This window comes from Hypanus sabinus, chromosome 20 (assembly GCF_030144855.1).
Source record: "Hypanus sabinus isolate sHypSab1 chromosome 20, sHypSab1.hap1, whole genome shotgun sequence".
NCBI lineage: Eukaryota > Metazoa > Chordata > Chondrichthyes > Myliobatiformes > Dasyatidae > Hypanus > Hypanus sabinus.
The window spans coordinates 20,544,824-20,563,145 of NC_082725.1; the positions used below are offsets into that span (position 1 = coordinate 20,544,824).

Genomic DNA, 18,322 nt, shown 5'->3' on the forward strand with positions numbered 1-18,322 from the left:
ATGATGTCACTGAAACACACTTGCATTTTCTGGTTGCAAGGGGCCACCTGAACTGACCATCTGACCCAATAAGTCTACAGCAGGTAGGCCATGAACAGTACAACATTGAGGCACCACTTGGGGATAGAGGTAGGATTCTAAAGAGGCAAGAAAAGCAAGTTTCCTGCTGTCAGACTTCTTAACTGAAACTCCATCTGTGTAGGATACAATTTCCTCCAGCTAAGGATGTCTTTCCTTAATTTAGCCACTATCCTAGTATTTCTTGCCTTGAACTCCTTGCAATCATTCTTAAGGTACACCTCTAATGTTATCTTCAAGTTCAAATTTATTATCAGCCCACCATACACAAACACAGCCAAATGAAACAGCATTCCTCTGGGGCCAAGGTGTAAAACGCGGAACCAATAGCACACAGCACATAACACATACAGCTATAACAGTAGGAAAACATACAGTGACAACAAAATAATATAGCCCAAGTTCCTGGATGGTTTGGCCTGTAGGATGTTGTCCTGGTCCAGCTTGGTCCACTGAGCAAACACTAGAGGGCAGCACCAATGGGACGGTACAGCCTCCAACCAAATGGGGATTCAAGTGCATCCACAGAGTCCTCTGCACTCTGCCACACCGCCTCCAGTTTCTCCTCTCCTGGGCAGATGCTACAGGCGACACTGCAGCACAAGGGCCTGGCCCGCACAACAACCAAGGCAACGTAGCTCCCCCACCGTCGGTCTTTCCAATGAATCAGTGAACGGAACTCACAGTATTCTGCATTATCAATGGTCCGATAGGATCTTGTGATCACAATAAAAATATCCAGGACAATCAATTGTTCCATTTGTTGGACTGTGCACAGTCTCCGCAGAACAATGGTATGCAACAAGTCCAGGTAGTACGCAGCTCTGTCACAGTCAAGTGAATCACTGATGGGGTAGACCTGCAGTAGTTGATGTTCTTAATATCTAGCAGTGCCTTGCGATCGTAAAAGAGATGTAAAAGACAAACAATTGCACCTTTGGTTGGACCTGGAGAGGCCCAGAGTTCTTTGTATCAGCGATCTTTGATTGATTACAAAATGGGAGACGGTTTAGACATCACTAACAATTTGTGTAGTCAGCAACCTTGATAATTTGATGGATGAATCATCCTTCTATAAAGAATATAGAGAAAAATCTGGGACAATTGATGATTGGGGTCCCTGTCGAGAAATGCAATGGTCTCTTCAATGAAGATCAACTTTAAGTATTTTAAATTATGGCACTTTGACCATTTGAGTATTTTGCTTGTTACATAATTAATTTTAATAGAAGGTTGTCAGAGCCTGATTTATATTCTGTAATTAATCAAGACCCATCTCATTTGAAATGTGTTAATTTAAGAGATGTCATGAAAAAAAGTTATTGCCTCGTGACTGCAATAGATACTTGCCTTGTAAGTCACCTCTCTAAATAGAGTGTAAAAACTTGCCATATTAAAGCATTCACACACCAATTGAAATATCCTTCCAGTGACCATTGAGTTACCAAATTATTAAAAATTATCAAAATCCTGACTGCGGCTCTAGGGCATAGAAGCATTGTTGACTGATAGTCCTTTCTTACTCTGTCAGAAGGTTATGGTTTCAAACTCTGCTCCAAAGAGTTGTGTATATTTAAAACAGAGACTCTAGTCCAGGACTCCCTTGCAATACAGAGTAACGAGCATTGTTGGAGGTACAGTCGGCCCTCCTTATCCGTGGGGGAGTGGTTCCAGGACCCCCAGCAGATACCAAAATTCACGGATGCTCAAGTCCCCTATGTAACATGTATCAGTGCGGTGGTCTTTAGGACCCAGCGGAACCCTGGACTTTATTTAACGTGTCTCCGTATGGTGGACATTAGGACCTGGCGGCGCAGCTCTGAATCCACAGTGTTTCTGTTCACAAAAATAATCACGATTGTGATTGCAAAAATAAGGTTGAAGTAATAAAGCGATCGGAAAGAGGTGAAACGTGGTTGGTCATTGGAAAAGTGTTAGGCTACAGTCGGTCAACGATCGGCACAATTTTAATGGAGAATGTGAAAGGCCCTGCACCGATGAAAGCTACAATTATTACTAAGCAACGCAGTGGTTTAATTATTGAAAGACATATGTTTCTTAAGTGTTTTATATGCATAAAAAGGTAAAATATGTACTATATACTAAGAAAAACATTTGACTAACTGACGCTAAATAATACCGAATGTACCTGTTCCGACTTCAAATCCGACTTAAAGACGGACTCAGGAATGGAACTCATTCATAACCCGGGGACTGCCTGTACTTTTAAGTCATTTCTAGATTACTTCTAATACCTAATACAATGTAAATGCTATGTAAATAGTTGTTATACTGTATTGTTTAGGGAATAATGACAAGAAAAAATAGTCTGTACATGCTCAAGCAAGGAGTGCTGGAGAGAGAACTTCTGGGTTTTTCCAATCCGCAGCTGGTTGAATCCGTGCATACGGAATCCGTGGATAAGGAGGATGGACTGTATTGTCATTTGGAGGGGTATAAAACCAAGGCCTGTCTATTCTTCCAGACAGGTGTAAAAGTTCTCTTTTAAAGAGTGGAGAGATTATCTCCCAATGTCCCAATTAGCATGCACCCTTCCTTTGATGACACAAAACTAAATGGTTATTTTAATACTTGTGCAGTAAGCCGGGAATGGTTGCTGTATTTTATACAAATGCAGCCCTGTTTCCACAAAGTACTCCATTGGCTGTGAGTTATCTTAAAAGGGACATAAAAGATGTTATATAAATGCTGTTCTGTTCTTGATGTGGAGCTCTCAGTCACGTGTGGTTGGCACACAAAGGGAAACCTGATGTGCACATAAGAGGAAAAACAATAATGCGATTCGAGGCCAAAAATTTATGTGGCAGGGAGTGGGGAAAGCATTTCCAGAGAATGAATATGGCCACAAAGCCTGTAGATACAATGTAATTCCAAACAATCCCACTGCAATTTCTGGAATCTTCCGTGTGCTACCTTTGCCATTTTGCTGAAAGGGCTAAATTGGTGGTCCAGCCAAATGGTATAAGTACAATTTTACTAGTTCTCAATCAGGCATGGGAATTAATTGGAGACCAAGTTCAATTAATTTCTTGTTAATCAGGGTTAAATCTAATTTATATATCTTCTAATATGATTAGATATCTTCTAATATAGTTTGGAGCATCTCTGGCCACAAATAACAACAACATCAAAATGCTGGAGGAACTCAGCACACCAGGCAGCATCTAAGGAAAAAAGTACAGTTGACGTTTCAGGCCAAGACCTTTTGACAGGACTGTCACCTGCTCATCACTTATTTATACATAATTCTACACAATCATTCCACATCAATCTCACAGCAAAATCGCAAAACTTTGTTTTCTTGTAGCCCGATCTCCTGTAAAAACTTAGATATTTGACTACATTATATTTTTTGCATCCTTTCAGGATCCTTCAAAGTATATTATAGCTGATGAAGGATTTTTTTCTTTGTAAAGGGAGTGGTCACTATTATGATGTAGCAATCATATTGCCTCCCGGACGTACAATAATGTGCAGAAGTCTGAGGCACACTAGATTTTTTTATATGGTTTCAGATGGTATGGTCTCCACAGTGCCTTGATCTCAACATCATCGAGGCTGTTTGGGATTACCTGGAGAGACAGAAACAAGTGAGGCAACAGAGCCTGCAGAAGAACTGTGGCAAGTTCTCCAAGATACTTGGAACAACCCACCAGCTGATTTTCTTACAAAACAGCACGACAGTGTGTCTAAGAGAACTGACGCAGTTTTAAAGGCAAAGGGTGGTCACACCAAATATTGATTTGATTTATTTTACTGTTTACTGCTCTTTATAGTAATTTTTTTGATATCTAGTAACTTTTCATTTCATTATTTTTGAAAGCATCTTCACTTTACAGATATTTTTTACATGTGCCTAAGTCTTTTTGCACAGTAGCTGTACATGCCTGCATGTGCGGGCCAGACAAACTGATCGACTGCATCTTACGGGTGTCCTGTGAGTCAGAGGGACTCCAACTAGACAGCATTCCCTGGGCAGTCATCAACGTGGTGAACTCTTAAAGGACTGTAATTGTTTTTGATAGGCTGGGTAACAAGATTAAATCCTATGGTGTTACTGGAAAGATACTGGCATGGATAGAGGAATGGCTGACAGGCAGAAGGCAGCGAGTGGGAATAAAGCTGATAAAGGGGGCCTTTTCTGGTTGACTGCCAGTGACTAGTTGTGTTCCTCAGGAGTCAGTATTGGGACCGCTGCTTTTCACATTGTTTGTCAGTGGTTTGGATAGTGGAATTGATGGCTTTGTGGCAAAGTTTGCCAATGATATGAAGATAGATGGAGGGGTAGGTAGTGCTGAGGAAAAAATGACAATTGTCAACAGTTGGAGTATTGTCAACAGTTTTGGGCCCCGTACCTCAGAATGGATGTTTTGTCACTGGAGAGTCCAGAGGAAGTTCACAAGGATGATTCCTGGAATGAATGGGGTTAACATATGACGAACATCTGGCAGCAGTGGGTCTGTACCCATTGGAATTTAGAAGAATGTGGTGGGAATCTGATTCAAACCTACCAAATATTGAAAGTTCTTGATAGAGTGGATGTGGAGAGGATGTTTCCTATGGCGGGGGTGTCCAGAATCACAGGGCACAGTCTCAAAATTGAGGGGCGACCATATAGAACACGGCTAAGGAGGAATATTTTTAGCCAGAGAGTTGTGGATCTGTGGAATGCTCTGCCACAGACTGCGGTGGAGGCCAAGTGCATAGGTATATTTAAAGCAGAAGTTGACAGTTTCCTGATCAGTCAGGGCATCAAAGGATATGGTGAGAAGGTAGGTGTATGAGGTTGAATGGGATCCGTGATCAGCCATGATGGAACAGTGGAGCAGACTTGATAGGATGAATGGCCTAATTTTGCTCCTATCCCTTATGGTCTTATGATAATTCAGTACATTTAAAAAACTAATTGCTTTAAACAATTAAAAATAAGAACATTAAAAATATTAAGAGATTAATAAATAATTACAAACAGTAAATGTGATTTTCTGTATCTTGCAGCTCCAGCACTGTTTATATTCTCATTCCTATTTACATTGCCTCCGGACAAATTGGTTGCAGTTAATAAGATTTTGCAACCTGTCAGACACTGCCACCAACTTGTGTATCTTTCATCTCTCCTGTTCCCCACCCTCTTACAAATACTCCCTTCATTTCCCTCCCAATAGTCTTTTTAACTTTTTCTACTTGAGTAATGTTTTCTTTCTTCCACGCATTCAAGTCTAGGTTAGTTATAAGAATTGAAATGTCCCCTCTGTTCTAAACTGCCGCCCGGTGTGAAAGATATTCATTTATCCACCATCAATTCTTGCTTCCAGCCTCTGAGGAAATCCTAAATTGATGCTGCTCCTCTCCCCACTGAACATTTGGGCTTCCATTTGAGGCTGAAAGCAAACTGCTGGAGGTTCTCAGCTGGTTGAGCAGCGTCTGTGGTGAGGTGAGAAATCGTCAATGTTTGGGATTGAGACCCCCATTATGACTGCGAGGGAAGATATCTTGTATAAAGAGGCGCTGCTTCTTTCTCCCTTCTCTGTTAGTGGAAAAGCAGTTTGCCATTTTGGTTCAGATCCCAGCAGCTACAGCCCCTTGGGCTTCCATCTGAAGTTATTCTTCCCAATTTTACCTATAGACAGATGCAACTAGAACAAATTTCTACTTCTATAATCACTGCTTCTTACTGTCTAACAAGCTAAAAATTGATATTAGTTAGTTTGCTCATTGGATTCACTTCTACGTTCACATCTAAATTGAATGATCACCACAGAATGATCAAAAGGTGCTTCAGTTTGGGGGGAAACTGGTAATAGACCCATGAAAAGAGCTATTCCATTGGGGCAAGTTTCAACTAGACATTTCTAAACAGCCAGTAAATTTCCTTAAATTCTCTTTATTGAAATTTGTTCCACAACTCAGATATTTCACAACCTCAAACAATAACTGCAATCACAAGGGCAAAAGAAATCTGAAGACTCATTCACATTTGATGATACAAGTTAGATTAATTGTGTTCCTACTCTTGAAATATAAATTAGACATGATTATGAGTCACAGGTCTAGAGATTTCACAGTGGAAAGCTGTCCCACACACAAATTTGGAAATAAATTAAGATAACAAGGAAATGTTGATGAGGATAAATTTATCTCACAACTCTAATTATGTAATTAGCATTTGATATAAATTGGTGTTGATCAAAATGGGCTTCAATTTGCGGGGTACTGGTAATAGACCCATGGAAGGAGCTGTTCCACTGGGGCAAGTTTCATTTGGACAGGGATAGAACCAGTCTTCCAGTAAATTTGAATGAGTGAAACCATAGAAAACATTTTAAGTTAAAATGGAAGAAAACTGAAGGAAAATACAGAAAACTGCAGGACAAAGTGATCTTGCAGGGTAGAAAACGGGGTTGGAGATGGACACATAGCAAGTAAAACAAAAAACTGTGCACTTTATTAGAGTTAATGTAGTAATCTTCATGCAAAGATGAATTATTGGCGTAAATGAAAATAAGTGTATACAATATACGTTTGGTCCAGTTTAAGACAACTTAGTGTCAGTAAACACAACCATTAACTATTTCATTACTCACAAAAATGATCACTGAAATCGATAGCCTGTGACTTCCCTTCTCGAGTTGAAATTTTGAACTGCTTGCAGGACCTGGCACTTCTGCGGTGTGAACTGAAGTGATGAAGATGCAAGGTGGTTACAGCATGGCAAATTGAGACTGTGGGGTCTGGGCCCAAGCGTGGGGAGCAAGTCAATGTTTAGCCATTGCTGGGGCAGACTTGGAGGCCATTCGAAGAGGCAGAACCGAGATCAATCAGAATCAAGGCCGCAGGGCCGAGAATGAAGACCAACCCGCTGTCAGGCCGATTTAAAGGCTGAGCCAGATTGGAAAGGTTGGGCGTGAGCTGAACCAAGCCAGCGAAGCCCAGGATCAAGGGCATATCGAGGTGGCAGGATCCAGATCCGAGAGTGAGGAATGACCCAAAGTTGACCGATTTAAGCGTCAGTCCAGATTGAAAAGGTCTGAGTGTTCAACTCACTTCTCTGCAAGGTTTACTCATCTCTGCACTTAACGGAGGTTGTGGCCTGCAACTAATGGGCTCCTAGACAGGCGGTCACTGGCTTCATGGCTGTTGACTGACTTTCACGAACTTCAGTTCTGAATTTTATTTGCTTAATTTTTTTGTTTGCACAACTTGCTTTTTTTCCCCCTTCCTCTCTGCACATTGGGTTTGACAGCCTTTTTTAACGGGTTCTGTTGGATTTCTTTGTTGTGTGGCAGCCTGTAAAGGGACTGTATTACAGTATACATACTTTGATAATAAATGTACATTGATCTTTGAACAATATCACAGTAATTTCAGGATGCTTTGAAAAGCTATCAAGGCTGGGAATTAAGTATTCTAAAATATTGAGCTTCTGGTGGTGACAGGCAAAACAGGAAAGAAAAGAGAGATCCTTTTAATGGATGGGATGAAGGAGGTAGAGAGAAACGATCTATGCTCAGAAAATCAAGCAGTGTCAGTTTACATACAGCTAAAAGGCAAAGGGGAAGAAAACACTGGCGCGGTTTGTCTGTGGGTCTCCAAACAGTTTTGGAAAGTGTTTAGTATAAATTAGATGTAATAATTCAGAATCAGATTTAATCTCACCAACATATGTTGTGAATTTGTTGTTATTGGCAGCAGTGCAATACAATGCATAATAATAAACATTACTTTACAGTAAATATATATACTTATTGTTAAATAGTGAAAAAAGAGAAATAAATGGTAGAGAAGCAGAGCTGATGGCTTCATTGTTCATTCATAAATCTGATGGCAGAGGGGATGAAACTGTTCCTGAATCACTGAGTGTGTGCCTAAAGGACAATACACCCATCCACGTATAGACAGGACAAACCAAATGAGCAGTGATAGTGGGGAAGATAAGTTCATGGAGTATGTAAGAGATGATTTTCTAGATCAGTATGTTAAGGAACCAATGAAATATCAAGCATTTTTAGATCCAATATTATGCAGTAAGAAAGAAATGATTAATCCTCTGATGGTTGTAAGACCTTTTAAGAAAAAGTTATCATATATTGTACACTTATGACAAAAAATGGATCATTTGTCCCAACCTGGCTCCTGGGAGGAGGGCAATCACATTACTCCCATCAACCCCATCCTGTAACCCCAACCCCTATGACTTTTCCCTCTCACATACACCCCCTTTTCACTCTTGCCATCAACAGTAAGGGGTAATTTATGAACATACGTGGGAGAAAGTGAGAATACTGAGAGGCCACTCACACAGTCAGAGTCTGAACAAACTGCAATATAGCAATATAGCAACTCAGAGGTCCCGGAGCTGAGAGATAGAAACAGTAGCTGCAATGCTGGGAAGCTGCCTGTTCTGAAACTGTGGTCTTAAACATATAAAAAAAATGTAAAGCTACCAAGGTGTGAGATACGAATTGGCCCTAGCAGACTGAGAAACTATATTAAAAGCTGTGAAAGTAAACAAATCACGGCCAATTTTTAGGTAATTAATTCATAGTTTTCTGCAAATACATACAAATTAAAGACACAGAAACCAACAGGAAAAATTATTCAGGAGTGTTGACAGGGTGGATCAGAGGTCAGTGTCAGATCGAAAGATCAGTTTTAGATCTGTATTAGATCTTTCACCAATATTTCTGCAAAATAAGAATATTTCAAAATTGAACACATGCAGAGCAAGAAAAGCCCAGTCTACTGCCCTCACACTATGCATGTACAAAGCTATGCAGTGAGTTAAACACCTTCGCAAAAATCACCTAATACAGAAGCTTTCTTCAGGGTTTTTAATGAGATCTAACTTGTGAAAAAGATATTCCTGATCCAAGAGCAAATAAAGAGAGGGTGGAGATGTATGTCTTTCCACTAAAATTTCAAACAAATCCACTATGGAAACAATATAAAAAAAGTTTACATACAGGAAGTGATGTTCATGCCAAATGAAATGCACCTCTGGAGGGCAGAACACTCCCCGGCTGGCATCCATAGCATGTCAAACTGAACTGCTGAAACTAAAAATCAAATTATCATTTCATTAAGTCTTTGGCAAAGGAAGGATAATCTTGGCAATTTGTCTTGAGAATGATTTAATATACCATCTTTAACCATTCTCACTTTGAAAATGCTGACCTTGATGCTGTTCCTGGTGGGGATCAGATAACCATGAGGAGAAGGTGAGCTGATAAGCTTGGAGCTCTCTTGTGACATCATCAGCCAGTTTGAGATCAGTAGGAACATAGTTCCATTGAGCTGATTGTTTGATATGTTGGAACACAGAATCTCCTTGTTTCATTTAATATATAACTGAGCACCACCATACTGTTGGTAAAGAACTTGATATCATCTAGTCAACACATACAAAGTGCTGGAGGAACTCAGCAGGCCAGACAACATCTATGGAAAAGAGTACAGTCAAAGTTTCGGGCTGAGACCCTTCGGCAAGACTGGAGAAAAAAAGACGAGGAGTCAGATTAAAAAGGTGGTGGAGGGAAGGAAGAAATACATGACACACCTCCTCCCTCACTACCATTCAGGGCCCCAAACAGTCCTTCCAGGTAAGGCAAAACTTCACTTGTGAATCTGTTGGGGTCACCTACTGTATCCGGTGCTCCCGATGTGGCCTCCTGTATATCGTCAAGAGCCGATGTAGATTGGAGATCGCTTCATTGAGCACCAATGCTCCATCCGAGTGAAAAAGCAAGATCTCCCAGAGGCCACTCATTTTAATTCCACCCCCCATTCCCATTCTGACATGTCAGTCCATGGCTTCCTCAATGCTCCCCCTTCACCATTCCATTCCTCATTCCCATTTCCCTCTCTCACCTTATCTGTCCATCACCTCCTCTGTGCTCCTCCCCCTTTTCTTTCTTCCATGGCCTTCTGTCCTCTCCTATCAGACTCCGCCTTCTCCAGCCCTGTATCTCTTTCACCAATCAACTTCCTAGCTCTTCACTTCACTCCTCACCTCATCTCAGTTTCACCTATCACCTAGAGTTTCTTCCTCCCCTTCCCCCACCTTCTTACTCTGACCCCTCATCTCTTTTTCTCCAGTCCCAATAAAGGGCCCCCCTGAAACGTCAACTGTACTCTTTTCTATAGATGCTGCCTTGCCTGCTGAGTTCCTCTAGCATTATGTGTGTGTTGCTTGGAATTCCAGAATCTGCAGATTTTCTCTTGTTTGTGATATCACTTAGTTCTGTGTCCAGCTCTTTGGATATCAACTCTGCCATCTTAACTGCTAGAACAGCAGGACCGAGTTCAAGCCAAGGTATGGTGAGATCTCATTTGGGAGCAAGCTTTGCCTTGCCTGCCTCTCAAAGTCCAACCCTACATCCCCATCATGAGAAGTGGAAACAGGCAAGGCCAGTCAAAAGGGCTCTGGTGAAGCTGTATAGGCCAACCCCTGTACAGTGGATACAATGGATTGCAGAAGCATTGATGAACTCCAATTAAACCATTGACTTCAGAGGACGATGGAGACAGGAGGTCATTGATGGCCCATGCTCCACTTACGTGCTAAGGGCCCAAGTAAGTAAGTTTGCCTTGCCCAAGATAAATCCAACTTCATTACATCCAGCAGTGAATGAGACCCTCAGCAATATTGAAGAGCAGCAATAACTTTAGTTGATCCATCATATACAATGCAGGCCTCTTTCTTTGGAGCTGTACATAGCGAAATTCTTGTGGAGATCCTTGGAATCTTCAAACCTTCAGGATGCTGAAAGGAAGAACACCACTGCTCATGCTTCTCTTTAGGGAGTGAGACATCCCACCCACAAAATCACAAGGTCAACTTCTTAACGTGAAGGTGTCCTGGATACCAACTGGAACAGCAAATCCAAGAAGGTGAGAGAGGCTGCTGGTGGTTGATACCACGTCACAACACAGTGTCAGTGACCTGGAAAGTAAGAGTGTCAGTAACAAGGTCTCATCCAAGGCTCATATGTGTTGCATAGGAGGCATGTCCTGTCCAAGATCCTGTAGACCTTTCGCCAGATCTTCAGATGCATGACCTCAACACTGTTGGATATGATGTTAAGCAGTCTGTGATTAGATTGTGCCAATATGTCTTACACTACTTTCAGAACCATGACTCTTTCTTCTGCACCAGGAAATGATTCAAGACCACCATCAGCATAGAAAAGACTTTCTACATACCCTGTATGATTCTTTCCTGAATTCTTTCTTTCATTTAATAGCTGTCATCTTAAGGCCATAGATTGTCACAGTTGGTGAGAGACGTGAACTCTCATGTCGTTTTCCGGAATCTCGCTGTCCAGTCAGTGGTCATGATGCCACAAGAATCTGAGGTAGTCTTGTTGATGCTCTTTCACCAGGAAGCTGTGGAACATTTGTTTCACGCCTGATGTCACTATGTTTGACTCAATTCAGAAGCGCACGAGGATCCTGAGCAGACTGCTATTAAGGTCTGCACCCTGCAAGAGCACATTCTTCAGAAATATGTCTTTGAGTTGCACATTTGAATCAAAGACAATTCATATTTGTGTAGGTTTCTGGGTGTTGGGCAATTACTAGTTTTCTTTGTTGGGATCTGATGGAGCCATTAAGTTAGTATGATTGTTTTTGAAGAGTCTCTCCATGAACTCCACATAATGATCTTTTGTTTCTGGTTTCCTTCTCAGTGTGTTGACCAAAGGCCTGCTCTCTGTTGTTTGGGAGGAGATGTCATGACAAGCAAAAATGAAGGGGAGCTACCTAACTCTTGGACTCGTATTTGCTAAACTTTGTTCATAATTCGAAGGAAGACCTCATCTTCAATGGAAGGTACCAGCTTATAATTATCTTCCAAGTGACAGAACACCAGCTTGCCTAAATCTGGTTGAGCAGAGGGCAGCACATCAATGTGCTTGGTTTGCTTACCTACAATCTTCTCTTTCATACATATTCTACTCTCACGGGGTCCAAAATGACTTGGATGCCCCCTCCTCCAGGATATTATCTTAAATGTGCTGACATTAGGCTGATGAGCCCCATTAATGGAGACTTCACCCACTTTGACCCGACCCAGGTCTACACGAGGCGCATTGTGCTACCCTTTGCGCTGTTTGTTTATCTTATGTGCACAGGTGGCATCTCAGCCAAGCAACATCAGTAAAGGCAAGTGAGGAAGTCTTGCCTTAAAATGTGAAATGACTGCGTACAGCTTTAGAAGTAGAGATTTCCTCCCTGTTGTCGGGAATATGGTCAAACTCAATGAAGGTTGGCAAGGGTAAGCAGACCTCGCCCCTCCTATGGGCTAACCACATATCCACTTGTCTTTTCTTCTACAACTTATGATGTTCCAAAATACACCTCTACAGTGTATCGGGAAACAGAAGTTTGAAAACGGATTAAGTCAAAGAATGTTGATTTTGCCAAAGACACATTGCTCAGATCATTTAATATCACGTATGCCTTTATTATTTTGTTCAGGATGTCCTTTCGTGTGGATGTTGGCCAGGCACATTTTACAGCAAGATTTGCTTGGAAGCCTTTTCCATTTATCTCTATGCATGAGGAAGTAGCTACATCTGCTGGGTATTTGACTGGCTTCCAACCGTGCTCTGCTGTGGGTGGGCTGGACTCAATGATAGACCAAGACACTGGTCTTGACTGAAGTCCTGATTAAATGCTAATCACTGCTGCACTCTATGCAACGCTTGACAGCATTACAGTCTTATGCTTGGCATACTGCTGAAGCACTACGTTTGAAACATTGATTACTCCTTTAGAAAGCATCTTCAGAAGTGGTTTTACTCTGAATCCTCTGCATTTCCTTAAGGGCAAGGTTTCTTTTGTAGAGAGTGTTAGCTATCAGGGTTCATGGTATAGTTTTCTACTTTAGTTTTGTTGACTTTAATAGAGGTTTTGGTTTTCTATGCTTTTGCTGGAGGCCTCTCTTTGAATGACATATTACTAGAAGCTGAAAGCATAAAACTGGGGTTCATTTTACAGTTCTGCATGGTGGGAGATGAATTCTACAAGAAATGAAACTGGTGAACGGGGGCATGTTATTATGTTTTATACTCGAACCCCTTCTGTTATGGTGTGGCACTTGGCCAAGTGGTTAAGGCATTGGACTAGTGATCTGAAGGTCAAGAGTTCGAGCCCCAGCCGAAGCGGCGTGTTTTGTCCTTGAGCAAGCTCCATGGTTCTTTATGTGAGAACTTTGGAAAATTATCAACTCCACTAAAGAGATATTCTTCAATTGCCTCTGGAGGGCCAAGGCATTTGTCCAGCCTCTGCTACACCATTTGTAAACAATTAGCTGGATTATTAATATGAACTGCTCTAATCCTTTTTGCCTGTTGCAGTCCTTCCCCACCAAGCCACTCACAGAGAAAGGCCAGCTCTTCACTAGGTTTGAAACTTAAGTCATTGCAAAAGCTTGACTTCCAGGACAGAAATCTGGCAGACTGGTTTTCAAATACTTTTCGTCCTGTTGTGACTAGGTCTTACCAAGCCAAATCTAATGCAGCTGCAGCTCCTGAATGAGAGCATTGTGGAGACTAGTTTGCCAAATATAGGTCCTGAGATGTATGGAAGTAGGTCTGTAAGGGTGTGCATTTGTCCATATCCGTGAAGATAGAATTGGCATCGGTAGCAACTCTTGACTGAGATTTTTGCTGTGATGAAACTGCTGAAGGTAGTGTTGAGTGTCTTTGTTGCTGCAGACCTTGACTGTCAATATCTGGACAATGTGAAAGCATGTTGGCTGCTTGGTGTGGACAGCTTTCCTTTGTCGAGCTGGACTACTGTCTTTTTTATTGTCAAAATGAGCTTGGACATATTCATCACATGTGCTCTCTCCATGTCTATATATGCTTTCTCCAATTCTATTTGAGCTATCTCCATTTGCATCCCCAACTTCATGCTTAGCATAAGCCTTTCTTATTTTGCCCCTTCAGCTCTAGAGTGGGCTTATGCTGAAGCTATGCTAATTGTTCGAGCATCGCGAAGACGTGATAGTTGCACCTCACTCTGACTGACTTCCAGGTCTTGGTGATCAACATTGCTCGAGTTGGAAGCTGACATTATGACCTACAGCATTCTGACATGTCTACAGTCCATGGGCGATATCTTTGAAGGAGAGTTATCTTTATACCCTACTGCCCTCGCAGTGCATTTGTACGAAGCTATACAGCGAGTAAAACACCTTCTCAAAATCACCTGGGATGGAAGCTTTCTTCAAATCTAACTTATGAAAAATTATTTCTGTTCCAAAGCGAAAATAAAGAGAGGATGGAGACAGATATACATTTTTGTTTTTTGAGGTTTTATTTTAAGTTCTTTATGCTTATTGTGTGATTTTTTTAAAACATGCCACATCAGATCCAGAGTAACAATTTGTTCTTCTTTTACACTTGTACTGAAGTATGATAATACACAGTCTTGAAATTGATAACCCTTTGATTATGGAGGCACGCCGGAGAGGTACTTTTGCTTTTCAAAATACGGTCATTCATTTTGTGGAGGATTATGCCTCCTAGGTTCTGAAGATGCGTGCTGAGTTTAAAGGTGTAATGAAAGTGCTTTTTGAGCATAGATTCAGACCTTCTCTCCGAAATCCAGCCGATCTTCGAATTACCCTTACTACTGGAGATTATAAGTGATTTAAATCAGTGAAGGAGGCTGAGGCGTTTGTTGGAAGTCTTCCAGCCATCTCGTCTTCTTCGGAACCGGACTGACCTTCTAAAATGGTTGATAAGTACTTCTCGAATTAAAGCTATTTTTTCCGAACTCAGACTTTACTTGAATAATTCAGACATTAACTATTGAAACTCTTAAGGGCTGTAGTCAATTTCTCCCTGGACTTGGTGCATTTTTTCTAAATAGATGATTTAAGTTTAATGTTTTCCTGTGGACTTCTAGATTTTACTTGTGTAACCTATTTTATTTCTGTATAACTCTATCTATAGAGAACTACAATTGATTTTAACTTGTTTTGGATTTTTGGAGTTTTTATTGAAGGCCTCCCTGTTGGTTGATTTATAGTTTAAGTTTTGCTTTTTCTGTAAACGGTTGATAAGCACTCTCTTTAAATTTATAATTTCCCCCTTTTCCCCCTCCCTTTTTTTTCTTTCTTTTAATCTTTTATAATTTTTCGCAGGTAGGTTAGTTTTAGTTTTCTTTTCTGACTTTTTTTTGCATTAAGTTTTATATTTCTTCTGTTGAAGTTGTTCCTATTTATAATTCTGTTTTCTAGTGCATAAATTAGTTATTATTTGCTATATTATTTATACGGAACTTTTGTCAACGATACGGAACTGGAAGTCATTTTTGGGTTAATTTTTTTTTGTAGAGCTAGCTGCTTTTTTAGGTAGCCGTCTAGTTTTGCATTGCAAGGGTGGGGTGGGTTCTCCAGTTCCAACACTACTCTCTGTTTCTTTTGTTTTCCTTTGTTATTCAGGACATGTCTCTGTTTTGATTCTACTGATCTATGTTTACATTTTTGCTCCCAGATTGTTACTGTACTGCTTGATTTTTTATATGCCTGCAACCTTCTATGCACTAACAATTGATAATGGCTAATACACTTAAATTTGTGAGCTGGAATGTAAAGAGATTGAATCGTCCTGTTAAAAGAAGGAAGGTCTTCTCGCATATTAAACAACTCAAAGCTGACATTGCTTTCCTTCAAGAAACTCATATTCGTAGTTTTGATAATTCTCGGCTTTTATCAAAGTGGGCGGGTCAGCATTTTCATTCATCCTTTGCCGCCAAAGCTGGGGGGGGGGCTCCATCCTTATTAATTCAAATATTCCTTTTGAACTCCATAATAAGATATCTGATACAAATGGCCATTTTATTATTGTTTCTGGCAAATTATATAATACTAAAGTTTTACTAGCAAACCTGTATGCTCCCAATTTTGATGACATTAATCTTTTTGAACGTTTTTTCTCCTCACTACCAGATTTAAACTCATACTCTCTTATACTGGGTGGCGATTTTAATTGTTGGTTAGATCCTAATTTGGATCGATTGTCCTCTGTTACCAGATTACCTACTAAATCTGCCTTAGCTATTCACTCTTTTCTTTCTAAATATGGTATCTCAGATATATGGCATTTCCTTCATCCTACTGAGAGAGACTATTCTTTTTTTTTCACATGTTCACCATACCTTTACTAGAATTGACTACTTTTTACTTGATAATCAACTTATTCCATTTGTCTATTCTTGTGATTATCAGAGTATACTGATTTCTGACCATGCCCCAATTACTTTGTCTTTAAATTTTCCTGGTCTCCCTCAGAGGAATAAACACTGGCGTCTTGACTCGACTTTATTATCGGATGATGATTTTCTAAAATTTATTAAGGATCAGATAACCTTTTATTTTAGCACCAATACTTCATCTGAAATGTCATCCCAGATTGTCTGGGATGCCATGAAAGCATATTTGAGGGGTCAAATAATCTCCTATACAGCAAATCTTAATAGAAAGTCCTGTACAGATCGATTAGACCTCATTAATCAGATTAAAGAATTAGATCAACTATATGCTCAAACTAAGAATCCTGAATTATACAAGAAGCGTGTAGAACTTCAAACTAAATTTAATCTTCTGTCTACTCAACCTGTTGAACGCCAACTTCTTGAAAGTAAGAGTCGCTTTTATATTCATGGTGACAAATCTGGTAAATTTCTAGTCAATCAGCTGAGGCATTCCAGAGCTAAACAACATATTACAAAGATCCGGAAGGAGAATGGAGATTTTACATCGGATAACTTAGAAATTAATGATGTATTTAAAAATTTCTATTCTCGACTTTATTCCTCTGAATCTCTGAATGAGAATATTTCTGTTGATCGTTTTTTAAATAATCTGAATATTCCTTCGCTTTCATCTGATTTTAAAGCCAAACTTAATGCGCCTCTGTCATCAGAACAAATATCTTTTGCAATTTCTGTATTATCTTCAGGGAAATCTCCTGGACCTGATGGGGTCCCCGTAGAATTTTATAAATCATTCTCCTTTCTCCTCAGTTACTCTCAGTACTACCTGACTCATTTAATTACGGTAAATCGCCACCCTCTTTTAATGAGGCATCTATTATTCTTTTATTAAAAAAGGGCAAAGACCCAACAGAGTGTTCCTCATATAGGCCGATTTCCTTGCTTAATGTTGATGTTAAAATCTTGGCCAAAGTTTTGGCTTATAGATTAGAAACTGTTATTCCCTCTATTATTTCTGATGATCAAACTGGTTTTATTAAAAACCGTCTTCCTTTTTTTAATATTCGGCGTTTATTTAACATTTTATATTCACCTTCAACTGGGATTCCTGAATGTGTTATTTCCCTTGATGCGGAGAAAGCATTTGGTCGTATAGAGTGGAACTACCTTTTTGCAGTTTTAGAAAAATTTGACCGGTCAAAGTTTTATCTCTTGAATCAAATTGCTGTATCTGTGTCCTACTGCCTCTGTTTTGACTAATTTTCAGAAATCCCAGTTATTTATCCTCAAACGTGGCGCCCGTCAGGGATGCCCTTTAAGTCCCTTTCTCTTTGAATTGGCTATAGAGCCTTTGGCAATAGCATTTTGAAGCAGTCCTGAATTGACCGGGATTTGGAGGGCAGTTGTTGAGCATAAAGTTTCTCTTTATGCTGATGAATAATTACTTTTTCTTTCAAATCCATCTACATCCTTACCTCCAATGTTCTCACTTCTTGATCAGTTTAGCCAATTTTCTGGCTATAAACTTAATTTAAATAAGAGTGAACTTTTCCCAATTAATAAAGAAGCACAAGAATTAACATTTCGTGATCTCCCTTTTAAGGTAGTTCATAATCAATTTACTTATCTTGGGATTACAGACACAAGGAAGTTTAAAGATCTTTTTTGTGAAAGTTTTGCCAATCTTTTATATACTACAAAACAGAGTTTGTCACAATGGTTACCTCTATCTATGTCTTTGGTAGGTCGTATTAATGTTGTTAAAATGAATGTTCTCCCTAAATTTTTATATTTATTTCAATCAATCCCAATTTTTATTCCTAAATCTTTTTTTGATTCCTTAGACTCTATCATTTTGTCATATCTGTGGAAGAATAAGCGCTCTAGAATTAATAAAATTTATCTCCAAAAATCTAAAAAAGAGGGTGGCATGGCCTTACCTAACTTTCGTTTATATTATTGGGCAGCCAATATACGTTGTGTTACCTTTTGGTCT

The 18,322-nt window shown here is 40.0% G+C and overlaps 1 protein-coding gene across 9 annotated transcripts in view; it reads right to left on the minus strand.

Moving 5' to 3' along the window:
- nek11 (NIMA-related kinase 11) overlaps positions 1–18,322 on the minus strand; it is a 307,189-nt gene that overhangs the window by 12,457 nt on the left and 276,410 nt on the right. The window contains exon 16 of one of the 9 annotated variants that reach the window (XM_059945213.1): positions 6,684–6,775. The exons of 6 other annotated variants lie outside the window; for them this stretch is intronic. In XM_059945213.1, the coding sequence (XP_059801196.1) occupies positions 6,684–6,775 (92 nt within the window). Of the gene's footprint in view, positions 1–317; positions 3,672–6,683; positions 6,776–11,361; positions 14,836–18,322 lie in introns of those variants that run through there. 2 more of the 9 variants (XM_059945216.1, XM_059945215.1) reach the window with 2 other exon arrangements.